At 37.7% G+C, this 14,892-nt stretch overlaps 1 protein-coding gene and 1 long non-coding RNA gene across 13 annotated transcripts in view; one reads left to right on the forward strand and one right to left on the reverse strand.

Annotated features, from left to right (window-relative positions):
- Window positions 1-14,892, reverse strand: part of LOC134812933 (grainyhead-like protein 1 homolog) — an 84,643-nt gene that overhangs the window by 28,536 nt on the left and 41,215 nt on the right. For 3 of the 12 annotated variants that reach the window (XM_063820551.1, XM_063820547.1, XM_063820549.1), the window contains exons 1-3: window positions 8,152-8,238; window positions 7,722-7,867; window positions 7,477-7,549 (exon numbers count right to left, since the gene is read on the reverse strand). The exons of 3 other annotated variants lie outside the window; for them this stretch is intronic. In XM_063820551.1, coding sequence (XP_063676621.1) covers window positions 7,477-7,549; window positions 7,722-7,867; window positions 8,152-8,208 — 276 coding nt within the window. In that variant the 5' untranslated portion in view covers window positions 8,209-8,238. Of the gene's footprint in view, window positions 1-7,476; window positions 7,550-7,721; window positions 7,868-8,145; window positions 8,239-14,892 lie in introns of those variants that run through there. 6 more of the 12 variants (XM_063820550.1, XM_063820546.1, XM_063820548.1 and 3 more) reach the window with 3 other exon arrangements.
- Window positions 14,062-14,829, forward strand: LOC134813404 (uncharacterized). Its single transcript, XR_010160012.1, has 3 exons — window positions 14,062-14,218; window positions 14,420-14,535; window positions 14,702-14,829. It is a non-coding gene; the product is annotated as an uncharacterized LOC134813404 (long non-coding RNA).

Below are 14,892 nucleotides of genomic sequence, written 5' to 3' on the forward strand. Positions count from 1 at the left end.
GAGTACGGTACAGTTTTGAATATAATACCTACATATGACATAGCGAGTAACGGGTTCACCTCCAGAAAATACCAGTTTATACGTGGATAATTTTAGAGATGGAAACTGGTTTGTCCAGTTCTCGAGGTGACGAGCTCCAAACTGACGAAATATTATCACTGATGTAACACGTCAAAGGCGTGCTGTTCTTTCCAAGACCAATGAGTTGCAGTGATCATAATATCACTGTGTTTTAGCAAAATGATCGAACAAGTTTCCCAGAAATCCGATTCTTTTAGATACAGTTTACAAATTCTCAATAAGCAACACGATATTAGCAGGGGTGAGGTTCTGTTAAAAGTAAGGGAGAACTTGAAGATAAGGCAAAGAAGAGGACAGAAAAGCATTATGGGTCACGGTCGAGAGCAGAGACTTAATAGACGATGGCACAGTTTATTTATAAATTCAATTTATATGCACCAATTAAAAAAATAGTAACATTAGTCGCAGTTGCAGCTCTATCCATTATGTAATTATGTGATTATGTGATTATGTTCTTATGTCACGTTTTTTTGGAAACCATCGAAAGCCTTTTTTCTAGCTATTACGAAACGAAACGAAACGAAACACAGTATTTACTACCCGGCTACTATGCGAAAAAAGATACTGTATAAAATATAACTAAATAATTTACACAAAACGGTGCCCATGTCTGAGCGGCTCGCATTAAAAAGAAAAGGGTTCACGCTCCCAAAATCCCACAATGTAATATATATAATAGCATTACAGCAGAGTACCGGTCATTGGCGGGTACTTCGTACGATTCCCCAACCAACCAGTTACCAGTCGCACCCTCACATGATGGCCCTTCTGGGTCCAAAACGTGACAGAGAAAAAGTAACCTTTCCCTGGTCTCCCCTGATGTCATGCCAACAAGTATGACAACAAGGTGAGGCCAGTGTCCAGGCACACTGATAATCTTGTTTACTGGGTTATGAAATGTAATGACATGAAGGAATGTGGGTGGAATATTCTTTAGACAAGGGATAACTGGATAAAAAGTATTAGAGTTATGGAGCAGTATTACCTTGTGCAAACAAAGAGATAGAGAGAGCTTGTACCTTGTTTTGAAAACAAAACACCAACAGTTTCCAGTATGTGGGTAGCTCAGCAATTTACCGTCGAGGAAGAGTGTAGAGGTTTGGGTTTTATGGCATAAAGCCGTGCCAGCTCTGCTCAACACTTTATGACTTCTGGGTAACTTTCAAACATCCCTATTTTGTTCCTACCTTCTACGCAACATAGATCTTTGCTAAAAACATCGCCCCTAATCCTACAATAGAGCCGTGGACTAGAATGTTACTGTGCAAGTGCTGAAAATACCGCAGATAGTACCAAGACAATTTGTATCAAGTAATTGGACAGTTTGAAGTTGCTTACAGTGGAAACGTTCAGTATCAAATCTTAAGACGGCTAGTTGATGATTCTGATTTCCAATACAATGACAGGCACGTAACCAGGGGGGGGGGCATGGGGGCTGCAGCCCCCCCGGAAAAAATTGAACCCCAGAAAAAAAATAAGCCCCCTAGTACCGGTATGTCCTATTACAAATTCGGGCTCCTTTCTTGTTTCTACATGTAAATGCCAAATAGTACAAAGTACAGTAAACATAGTTTAAAACTGTGCCTCAAATTTCAATCATATCTTTCTTTCATACTTTGCAGTAAGAATCTGTTGATTGCAAAACCTGGTTATTCTTAATCGCTAAATTTTTATTTCTTAAATCATCCTTGTCCCCTAGACCGTAGGAAATGTCAAAATCTTAAGACGATGAGGCCTGAGTAAGTCGTAAATTCTGATTGGAGAATGCAGATTGCTGTTGTAAAGTTACCAAATTTACGTGAGTACTTAATTCTTTTCAGCCCCAGTTTATTACTGTCCTACCTAGCCCCCCCCCCCCCCCGCCAAAAGGGCTCCGCCCCTGGACTCTGCTGGGGGCTGCGCCCAAAGACCCCTGCCAGAGCTTGCTCGCATCGCTCGCTGCGCAGCTGGGTTATTAAGATCTTTTACATCTATACATAGTTCTGATTTAGTCATTACAGTAATTCGCAAGATATTTCCAGGAGCCTTCTGAGCTTCTGCCAGTAACGTGAGGTTTTTACGTGGAGATCTATAAATGCCCGATTGGTACAAATTAAGAAGGCCGCGAACCGGATGACTGCTTCATACTTTTATGTGACCACTTTGTACGTCCATTTTAACCGATTATTCTATGTAAGGTAAGTTAAACTAAATAATGCGGAGTTTTGACCATAATTGCTGATTTTGCGGTGTCAAACTATAATGGTGTGGTTTAGTAGTTCTGGCAAGTACCCTATTTATTTTGTCATTCTTTCAAGTATAGAACTTGTCAAAGGGGCAATAAAAGCAATGTTTGATAAAGCACATGATTTGTTACCATGTTTGATACATAGGAGGTAACAAACAAAGCCAAGTTTTCAGCATTTCTTTTTTATCTTCTTTTAAATCTATGAAAAATTGCTCCGGATTCTCATTTTCCGGGCCATTTCCCGGTCCAGACAAGAGTGGGACGACTTATGAAACCCGCCTGAAACCCACAAGTACATCATGCTCTTATCAGACGGTTTACTGATAAGGTTTTCAGCGGAATCTATTCAATAATAAAACCCCATGTAGCCTTGTTAGGAACCTATGAAGGACCTAAGAAGGAATTATGAAAGGAATTATGAAGGTCTCATGAACTACTCGTGGACGGTTTATGAACGACCTTTAAAGGACTCAAGAACAAGAAGTCGCCTTGAAGTCGGCAGATATGGGTCAAAATTTAAATTTCAATTATCTCGCATACATTTCTTTGTATTTTTACCGCCTTATTTCTGAAACAGAAAGTAAAATTTCACAATATGGAGTCCAAGTCACGTGATTAGGATTTAATATTGATAAAATTAGAGAAACGTGCCAACTTCGAGGCGACTTCATACTGTTACAAGGTAATCGCCATATCTATCACGGTTTCGTTCCAATAACTAGTGATTGGTTTCAGCTGTAAATTGTGTCGGTGAAAACCTCTTATAATTGAAATTATGACTTCAGGGTTCCTTCATTACGTATGAAGATACTTAGTATCTATGAATAAGTAGTTTCAACTGTAAAACGTTACCAACGAAGACCAGTGATAAGAGAAAATTCAAGGTAATCGGTCTTTCGTACGTCATGCACAATATAATTGCTTTTATATGAAAATTTAAATCTTCAACGAAGTCACCCAACTCGAATGTGAAACAACATTTAAGAGCTAAACATTACGAAACATGAGTAGTAAAAACGACATGTTACAACTCAGCGTTACTCATATTAATTATTAACACAATCTTGTAAAATACCCTGTTGTTAACACAGAACACAACAAATTATTAAAAGAGCACAAAAAGACCATTTATTAATTTATGATTAAATATAATAATTTACAGAATTACCGCGCGATTAAGGTCATTATTTTCCGACTTTACACACGTCTGCTCTTTTCCGACAAATTATTACTTTCCGCTTTCATCTTGGCACCCATAACCGGTCACTGCTCAATAACTGGTATTTATTTACACTGCACTATATTTTAATAGAAGCGGCAACTTCTCTAAATTAATGTGTGCTTATCAGTTATCATAGTGTCTCAACAAACATTGCAGACAGTTGCCTCTACAGTACACTGACTACAAGCCACTTTATCACGGCTAGTAAAGCACTCTCTCCAGGAAGTACACTCTTACAGCTCCAGCATGTACTCCTTTATAATATCACAAGACATAATATTTCACAATAATCCAGCCGCTTAGCGAGTGTGTATCCTGCAGCTCAGCGAAATCGAATTTACGAAATATTTAAAAGATAAAAACGTTATGAGGCGGGGAAGGAGCGGTTTTCTCAAGGTGTACCACCTTGCCGCTTAAAGGCAACTTTGGAAAAGTGTCAATACGGTTCAGTTTTATAATTTTGTAATATAATCTGTATGTGATTAATACTGGCCACATCTGGAGGTCTTATTGAATTTCTATACCTCCACACAACTACCCATACTAACCTGGATCACATAATGTAATCTACTTGAAACTTCGGGTGTAGGTTAATATATAGGTTATTATATGTGACCAGCGTTCCAGGAAACTAAGGTACGGCTTGCAACGTGTTTTCATTTTCTCGGAAATATTTGTCATAATTACTTATCCTAATATCCAGGTACCCGGTACGAATGTAAGGAAAATACTACTTAAACTTAGTTTGTCATATTACTTAGTCTATAATGAATATATCTTTTTGAAATCAGTCATACAAAATAGGTATGAGCATAACATTTGTGGAGTTTAAAAGCGAATTTGCCCCATTAGGAAGCCTCCAGATCGGACAATAATGCAATCATTGGGAGACTGCAAGTGCTCAAGAATACAGAATTAACCAACAAATATGTTAAATTGGATTGCGATGGAGAAACATAATATATGCTATCGAATCATTATATATATAGTTAAAACATGCAAGTGTGACTTTAAAACACAACCCAAAGATTTTCAAAATAATGTTGCACGACAAAACAGGTGCCAGATGATATTATTATGGATGATGATTAGAAATAACGATTAATGATGATTAGAAATAAGCCTGATTCAATATAAGATGGGATGTTAAACTAAAGCTGTGGTGAAATAATGACTTTGTCCAGAGCATTCAGAAGTTGAACAAATAAATGGTTTATATAATAATAAATGATAATAAAATTTGGTAGCTTAAACACAAACTCTAAGCCCAGTGGATAAACCACAAAACTTATGCTCTATTGTGTGAAACAAAGATACTAGATCAAGATAACTATCAAGGAGTGTATGCATAGGACATAAATAGTTTTGGAACGAAGATGACATGCTTGTGAAGCGAGCTAACAGTCTAATTGCTAATAAGTTCAAAAAGAATATATATATTGTTTACCATTACCAAAATTTAGAACTGTCAAACAAATTGAAGATGTCATTTTCTGATTTGAAGAAGGTAAACCAAAAACTGATCTAACTATGCAGCGTTTCCGATCTAACTATGCAAGGGAGAACAAAAAATATTCATAAGAACTCTAAATTCTAATATTATATAGAATATATAATTCAATATAAAGAAAAAAGGAGTCAAGATATTGATGATATTCTAGTTTAACAAGACTATATCATATACAGCTAGTTTAACCAGTCCTGTGTAAACGATCATGTTTGGGAGCCAGGTTTATATAGTTCATATATACACTAGGCTACTGTTGGAGCCGGTACAATTAGCTGGTTACTAAGCCGGTTACTAAGCCGGTTACTACAGGAGCCGGTACAAGTAGCCGGTTACTAAGCCGGTTACTACTGGAGCCGGTACAATTAGCCGGTTACTAAGCCGGTTACTAAGCCGGTTACTAAGCCGGTTCACTAAGCCTCTTGATGGCACACAGTAAGAGATCATGACAGTTATGGCTGATGATCGCCTCGTTTGATATATGCGCCATTGCTGACACATTTGTGTTTGCGTGATTAGGAGAAAACATCAGAATCGGAAATATAAATGGAGACTGAGCGTTTCACAGTTGATCCTTTTAGCTTTTAAATTGATCCGGGATCAAGTGGGAAGTGGAACACACCGGAAGAAGAGTGAACGAGCACAAATTACAGACAGACCCGTAGGTGTCAAACCGATTACCATACCAAAATCAACCCAAACTTTTCGAAGGTGAGAGATGACCGACTTGATGACTTGATGACATGATGACGAATCATCGCTATTCGTGTAAATATTCATTCGACTAATTTATAAGAGAGTTTGTAATCGTGATAATGATATGATATGAACTGAGAACGGACTGGTTTATCAGGATCGACAGGTTTGACACAAGACAAATACCAGTCTTGATACTACATTCCTTTGTTTAAAGTGAAGAGAAGCAAAAATTCATTGGCTAGAGTGTTCTAGTATTTGTAATTGTATGAATGATTGATCGAATTTTTTCGGGGAAAATTTGTTTCCGGAGAAACTTCGATAATATTTTGTTGGTAGGATATCTTCGATAGAAAGCTCTCCTGTGGAAAGGCACGAACCTTCCCGCTGGATAGGGAGGAAGCTTCCTGGTGGGAAGTGAGGTTGCGCCTTAACCGTGCGTTAACCGTGCCTTAAGTGACCGTGCCTCAACCGTGCCTTATGTTACCCTTGTGCCTTAACCGTGCCTTAACCGTGCTTTAACCGTGCCTTAACCGTGCGTAGCTACATTACCGAATTGCCGGAGTTTAATTTTCACAAGTTTATTATTTAAAGCGAAACTTGATTAGACTTATCATCTCTCATGGTAAGATTTCAATCCCAAAATATTTTCAAGGGCCTACAATTTACATCGTCTTTTTCGAACCACACTTATTTCACAATTGTTGCTGGCAGGCCGTAATATATACATTTCGGCCTGAAAATAATAATAATATTTACGATAACTAAAATGGTAGCAGCTCTGTTTAGCCTCAAGTTTTGTTCACATGTAAGCAGCCTTTACAGGCTCTAGTGGGGATTATTATTTCACAATTGTTGCTGGCAGGCCGTAATACATACATTTCAAATCTCATTATTTGAATTGTTTTTAAATACTGTGTTTGATAATGATATCTATTGCCAAATTGATTCTAGGCCTTGTCAGCAAATTTGTCTAAAGTTTTTGCCTGCGGTAAAACAATTTGAATTCCTGTCTGTACAAAAGTTTATTTTGTCTGTACAGTGTACACACAACTTTTCACAGGGTATGGTTGCCTCTACTCTGCACAGTACATATAATAACGTTTCTCAGGGCATGGTTGCCTCTACTCTGCACAGTACATGTAATAACGTTTCTCAGGGCATGGTTGCCTCTACTCTGCACGGTACATATAATAACGTTTCTCAGGGCATGGTTGCCTCTACTCTGCACGGTACATATAATAACGTTTCTCAGGGCATGGTTGCCTCTACTCTGCACGGTACATATAATAACGTTTCTCAGGGCATGGTTGCCTCTACTCTGCACGGTACATATAATAACGTTTCTCAGGGTATGGTTGCCTCTACTCTGCACGGTACATATAATAACGTTTCTCAGGGCATAGTTGCCTCTACTCTGCAGTCTGCACGGTACATGTAATAACGTTTCTCAGGGCATGGTTGCCTCTACTCTGTACGGTACAGGGCATGGTTGACTCTACTCTGAAAGGTACCGGGTACATGTAATAATTTACGATAAATAAAATGGTAGCAGCTCTGGTTAGCCTCAAGTTTTGTTCACATGTAAGCAGCTTTTACAGGCTCTAGTGGGGATTATTAGAATAATCATGCTTTAGTTCTATACATTTCTATGAATATATTAAAATCTAGCTGGTAACTGAAACAGTTTAGTGATTAACCCAAAACTAGCTGTTTGGGATGTTTTCTGTTGACGTCTCTTACCTCGTCAAAATTAAAAGAGGCAATGTCGCTACTGGAGGCTGTCCTGAGTAATCCAATGTTACTCTGCCCGTTTCTGTAAATCGTTGTTACATTCAAACTAAATTAAGTTTATTTTTCCCAAAATAACTCCCTCGATTTTTTTATTGAAGAAAAAAGAGCATGCTCAATTTACCGTTATAATTCTAAAGGGAGAAATTTGATAGTTATTATATTTAGAAAAGAATTGTATCGTGTTTAATGTTTACCTAGAAGAAGGTTCGTTAGAAAGGTCGTACAAGAAGGATATAGGAACTGAAGGTGACTGAACATCCATATTGTAAGCTTCCATTGGATTCTCGACAAGCTCCTTATACGCTTGGTTTATAAAGGCGTCTGTTATTTTCTTTCGTCCCTGCAAAGTAATGAGATTGATTATCAAACAGAATGTTGGGACGTTAAAATGAATCATCAGACTTTTTGGCAAATTTAGAAACCAGTTGTTAGTTCAGATTTTTTATGGCTGAAAGATTGCATTAAGAGAAAACACAATAGATTGATTCGTTTACTGCCTTACTGGCATCTCGGATAAAATGTCCCGCAGGAATTCTTATCAAGTTTTCCTGAAACGATGTGTAAGGATAAAAAACTGTAAATAGTCATGCTTGAAACAATAAGAAATTCTCAGCTTACACTAACAGCAGCTGAAAAATCTGATAATGGTTGGTCCAAAGCGAGGGAGGGTAGACTAGACATGTTGAATTGCTAAAATGATGATATGTTATAGTATCTTAATTGAATCAGGAAAACAGAAATACTGCATTAAAGCTATTTGGACTTTGGAGAATGCTTATTCAACAAAATATAATTTGGTTCCTATAGTGCGGAACTAATAATAAGATTTAAAAAAAAGAAATATATATAATAAGAACAGATTAACAATCAAATCAATTATCTAAGTTTTATTTAAAATGGCTTAAAGAGGACCAAGACTATTCCAGGCTTCCATTGAAATGATATATCAATGATGTAAGTGTGAGGGGGAACATTTGACCTTTTCTATGGACAGTTTAGGAAGTACCAAAAATGCAACCATGAATTTCTGGTCAGAAGTTAAAGCTGCCTGACATGAAATGCATGGCCACAACCCTCTAGTTCCATGGGCAAATTTTCACTATATTATTTCACTCAAATAAAATATGTCCGATTTTTTTGCCTCTTTCTTTTCAATTTCACTGTATTATTTGAGCTAAAAAATTTGTGAACGTGCTCAAACATTAAAATTTTCTCTTGACTGGTTACACTTGTGTAAAAAAGCGGCTGTTGAAATTTCCGAAGTAAAATAAGTGTTAGATTTTAAAAATCGATACTATAATTGCATTTTGTTGTCCAGTACCCAAGTTTCTGGGATCAACTATATCAATTACAGTGCAGTGGCCGGTCCTCCTGCTGACTTGACACTGGCCAGACACAACATGCGTATCGATTACTGCGTGCAAATTATTTGGCCGTGAAACAGGTTGCCTGTATATTTTTAATTCGCAAGTAAAATGTGTGCAATTCAATGACATTTATCAATTTTTAAGAAAATGGAGAGAAAAGTACAACAAAACTGGTACATTTACTTCAATGTTAGTTTAAAACAAAACTGGTACGTTACTTCAATGTAAGTTTACAACAAAACTGGTACGTTACTTCAATTTGATGACGTAGCAAAAGTGGGTGGAATATCTTCCATACGAAGTATCATATCTTTCTCCAGAAACCTTCAGATTGGAATTAAATCAAATCGGAGGATATTCCGGAGAGTAAATTAAATTACATATACATAGCCTATATCATGTCTGTTTCCAGAAACATTGAGAGATAGAGAGAGCTAAACCCTGTTCAAGCAGAGAGAACCTCGTACAAATAGAGAGAGCTTGTACCTTGGCTGAATACAAAACATGAACAGTTTCCAGTATGTGGATAGCTCGGCGAGGTTTGGGTTTTATGGCATAATGCTGTGCCAGCTGTATTACTACTTGAGTGTGATAAAAATAGTGAAAAAGTCATCATATGACCTCTTGGTCACTTTCAAACATCCCTATTTTGTTCCTACTCCCTACGCAACATGACTTTCTTTGACTGCTCTCTCTCAGCAAACTTTTCACTATCTTATTGTTTGTACAAGGTAATACTGCTCCATAACTCTGATATTTTTATCCCTTGTCTAAAGAATATTCTACTCACATTCCATTACATTGCAATGTCCGGATTGAGGCTCAGTAAACAAGATTATCAGTGTGCCTGGACATTGGCTTCACGTTGTTGTGATACTTTTTGACATAGAGTTTGATAGACATGTACAAGGAACAAAATATGATCATAAAAAATGTGAGCTAGTGAAATTGCTTTTATTAAATGTGCGTCCAATGCAATAAGAATTTGTTCATCGTTGTGGTAATTGGAATTTGGAAATAAGTAGGGCTTTCAACTACATACAAATGGCCATCTTAAATAATAATCTTAGAATGTGTGTCTGTTTGTGTGTCTGTCTGTCTGTGTGTGCGTGTGTAATTTCCGAGCGGCTTAATCAAGAAAACGGTTAGAGTTACGGGACTGGATCTTTCGGTAAAGTGCCGAGAAAACTCTGACGAAGCCAAATGATAAAGGTTTTTTAAATCGGTCGGTGGTAAGTAGTTTAATTGATGGTTTTGTACGACAAATGTGACATAAAATGGCTCACTTTTTCTCCCTCCTCGCTCCCTCTCCCATTAATGCATTTTATAAAGCTGCATATGTAGCGTTGGTACATGAATTATAATTAGGTTAGCCGCGTAAGATTCACTGTCATGTAATACTATAAGCTTATTAGGGGAGGGGGCACTCATTGCGGTCTGTTTGGACTGGTAGAGAGAGTTCATACTTTCATACGACAATGTTATGCGTGTTTTCAAATATAATAGGCGGGTTTATACTTTTGCATTTCAACTGCAATAGTAAGGTCCCGGCCGTAGGCACGGGTTACACTAGTACATCTATGTACAAGGAAAGTTAAATTGAATAATGGAGAGTTTTTACCACAATTGCTGATTTTAAGGTATCAAACTATAATTATGTAGTTTAGTGGTACCCTATATATTTTTCCATACTTTCAAGTATAGAACTTAGCAAAGGGGCAGTAAAAGCAATGTGTAAGAATGCACTGATTTGATTTTGATGAAAATTCGCCATGATTAGCTGTAGATAGTGGGTGAGAAACTAACAAAACAAAAATATGCAAAAATATGCAACCTGCCAAATCCCACAATGTTCCATTGTTATGAGAGGAGTCCTCAATTTGCCATTTGATTTCTGTCACTTTCTTGTAGAAGGCCAGCGGTCACCACCACAAGTTAATTAGCAAGTACTTAAAATGCATGAGAAAAATGCATGAGTAGGAGTAGGTTAAGCTGAATGAAGGAAAACAGGGTAGCAAGAGGGAGAAGATCAAGGTAAGATCAAGGTAAGATCAAGGTAAGATCAAGGTAAGATCAAGGTAAGATCAAGGTAAGATCAAGGTAAGATCAAGGAAAGATCAAGGTAAGATCAAGGTAAGATCAAGGTAAGATCAAGGGAAGATCAAGGTAAGATCAAGGGAAGATCAAGGTAAGATCAAGGTAAGAGCAAGGTAATATTTCTTGGAGTCCCTGAACACACAAAAACACGCAAAAAGTTAAACATGCTTTATAAAGCTTTCCTGTTTGTTCTGGATGATGAACCAGATGCATGTTGCATTGACAGATTATTCTGTCACCTAGTTGGTGATGGCATTCGAAATTGGCTATGAATAATCAATATTATAAATAAAAAATCAAGGTTATTGGTAGAGCCAAATTTTCAATTTGAGTGGAAATTTTTAGAGGACTCGCCATTGCTTTCCTTGTGCATGCAAGACATTTTTTAGGGGGGAGGCTGTGATAAAATTCATAACTTTATAGATGTGGATTAGTGTCTCTTATTGAAAATTTGGCTACAGCCTCCACAGTGAAGAATCTCTGGAGTTGACCAAAATGTTTAAGAGCCGTTGTGAGGGTGTGCGTTTGTATTCACATACATACATATATATTTCATATTCACAGCAACTGATAAAGTGATATACAAGTTTTAATTTTTAAAGTTTCTGTTTTTGTTTTTAATGAATAGACGTAATCAACATTTTCAATTTTCATATTCACGCATATTAAATAAAATTATATTGTTATGTATTATATTATTTTGTAAACATTGGCCGGGTATAAAAAACCGGTCCCCAAACAAACAGTGCCAGGAACTTGCGGGTCCAACAAAGGATTTTTATTGACGAAGGAGGCATCCCATGGCAGTTGTCCAGGAAAGAACTCAAAACAAGTTCTTTAATTTCTCTTCAGACACAACACTTAAAGTGACAGCGGACTATGGTGACAAAATATACTCAATAAAATCTCTACATACCAGGCTTCTCGGGGAAACGGAAAATGCATGGTGTAGAAAAATGGTATAGAGAGAAGTTCACGTGATCCCAATCCCCAGTATCTTTCAACTCACTGATAACCTGCCAAGCGTCTCACATACTTTAAGTACTTTCAGCACAAGAAAAAACAATTTTTAAGAAAACAACAATTTTATTTAGTTTCAGTTAAAGCAGACAAAAATATATTTTATATATATAACTAGCACGAACTTTATACCAGATATCTTAGGGGACTTGGAGTAGCAAGAGAGTGACTAGAAGTTATTTATACCTTTTACAAAAATACGTTAAAAAATAATCCCAGGTGATGCAGGATCAGAGCGTGCAGACCGTAAAGCATAAAGTTTACCCACCCACCCTTGCCTCCTGAATTCTTGGATGGATAAACATTTATGCAAACTTGATCGTTTATACTCCAAGTCCCTTTGTTAAAAAGATTAATATTATTTATGTCTGGAGTTAGCTTCATTCAATAATGAAAATGTCAATATAATCAATATTAACCCATTAGGGACGATAGGGTCGTTTTTAGGACCCACCTTTTCTAGACGAAAAACCAAATTACTAAACACTATAACGAATCTATAGCATATATGCTCAAAATTTATTGGGCTTCATTATCACCCTACGCGCGTGGGGTGGACTCCTGGGGTGGACTTTTATTCAGCACGTATTTTGTAGCCTGTTCAACTTGACGTTTTGAATCGTTACTATCTCAATGTCACAGATACATAGAATGTGAGGTGATCATCTTAAAGAGAAACGTCTCAGCTTTCACCTGGTGTAAAGTTTATCTTTGTTCTCAAAATATAGCTCGCTCAGTGTGCAACAGAAGTTGACATTACAATAACCACGTCCGCGACCGGTCGTCAGATACCGGAGTCTTGCACAAAATTGGGTCCCTAAATTAAAATTTTATGACACAGTTACGATGAACTAGTGTCTAGGGAAACATTTGGTGAAAGTTTCAACTCTCTACTATAAAAATAGCTATAGTTATTGAAGATAAACCGTGAGAAAATTCCTCTTGTCGGGATCGACGCTCTAGGAACCTCCCTTCTGTACCACGTGACAACGATTAGAGCGTCACGTGGCCGTCACGTGACACAAGTGCGCGCGTTGGCTCGAGCATTCTCGTGGGAAATCCTGATTGCCTGATCGATCTCCTGGGAAATCCTGATTGCTACGGAAAGGGCTGACAACCACTGTTATTTTCGTTCCTCAATTTTCCAGTTCACTTGCTCAGTGCTGTCAGTTGTTTTTTGTTTGCCCTGCTAAATAAATTTCACTCCGTCATAATCCCCTACTCCCCTATCCAATGAACTGTTTCTGTTACAGCTGCCATTCTGTTGACTTGACCCTAACTTAGTCTTATCATTGTCACTCGATAACTTTATCCGTGTGCACTTTCTCGAAACTCACTTATCTTTGTCAAGACTCAGCTTATCTCAGATCTAAATGTTGCCTTAACAGACTTACTGGTCACTGCACTGGGCCCTCCTTTAAATGCAAATATCATATGAGCAGCCGATCGATTTATTGCTTGAACTGTGCATCCTTTTTTTTAAATACATAAGGTCAATTTTTCTATCGTGAAACTTAGTCACTGAAAGTGAAGACAAGGCAATCTGGCTGTGCCGGTTCCCCTCTGCCTAGATCACTTAGAATATCCATAGTTAGCAATACTTTAATCGTTTAATGCAGCGATATAGCCAGTTATTAATGCCACATTGTAGATTTTAGCCTGTTCCAATCATCCTTATATCGAGTTAATGAAATTTATGAAATTGCCTACCGTTCAAATCGCTCTCTGTTGTTAGCACCACACTGATTAACTACAATGTTCCAATTTTTTGCTGTTACAGCAGATAGTTATGGTGAAATGGCACGCAGGAATAAGTCATCCCTGTCCTCCAAAAAGCACATGAAAAGGTACTTGGTAAGCCATGTATTTTCCAATATCAAATCCAATGTATCACAATCTGTGGACTTTTTACTCAAAAACTAGATTGATTAATTGATAATTCATTGCTGATTGTTCACGCGCCCTGCATGGAAGTATAAAAATGGTAATCCGCATACTCCAGGAAGAATTGAAGCAATCTCAAGAGAAAATAAGGGAATCTGGATCCTTCGTCGGATCGTCACAGAGCTTAGAGGGGAGCTCTACGCTTCACTGGCCATGCAAAGCAGGGAGAGTGACGGAGGCGGAGGCACTGCTGGCTGCTGGAGCGGACATTAACAAGCTGGACAGAGCGCAGTTGAACCCTTTCATGGACGCGATCAACTCAGGTAAATCATTTGACCGCCTTAACAATATGGGTTTATCTAACATTGGTAATAGTAGCAAGAGGTTTTAGTCATGCGTTTGATTACAGCACAGTGTGAAACCCTGAAGCATACGTCGAGCTCTAAACTCTGTTTTGTCTGATAATCAATTATTTGAATATTGAAGGATTAAATTTGGTAACTTGATGATCACATAATTAACAGGACAGGTCGACTGTGCTAGATGGCTGCTGAGGCAAGACGGTTGAAAGCTCCAGCCCGAGATATGGTCGTTTTGTAGGGAGAGGGGGCTAGAGTCAGTGCTAACAGCTTAACAGAAGGTAAAATCCTGAACTTTTGTTCATTGATTCTTTGAATCAATGAACAGATTCAAAGAATCAATGAACAATCGTTCAGATGTAAAAATTATTTATTCACTATTTTGCATTACATTTAGTTACAGGACTGACATGCGACATCCGTCGTTGACCTTTGTCTTTATTTCAGCAAGGTACGGAGAGCGATCCATGGCTGTCCCGATAGACCCACTCAGACTCCTGCCGGAAGATACTCCTCCGGTTGATCCAGATGAGACAGTTCTAGCAGATGATCAGTTACAGACTGAAGAACATATCCCACAGATTGATAAGTTTAAGACTTGTGCACGTACTAGGCCTATAGGACACCAGAAACTAGAC

This window comes from Bolinopsis microptera, chromosome 3 (assembly GCF_026151205.1).
Source record: "Bolinopsis microptera isolate Bmic1 chromosome 3, MBARI_Bmic_1.0, whole genome shotgun sequence".
Lineage (NCBI taxonomy): Eukaryota > Metazoa > Ctenophora > Tentaculata > Lobata > Bolinopsidae > Bolinopsis > Bolinopsis microptera.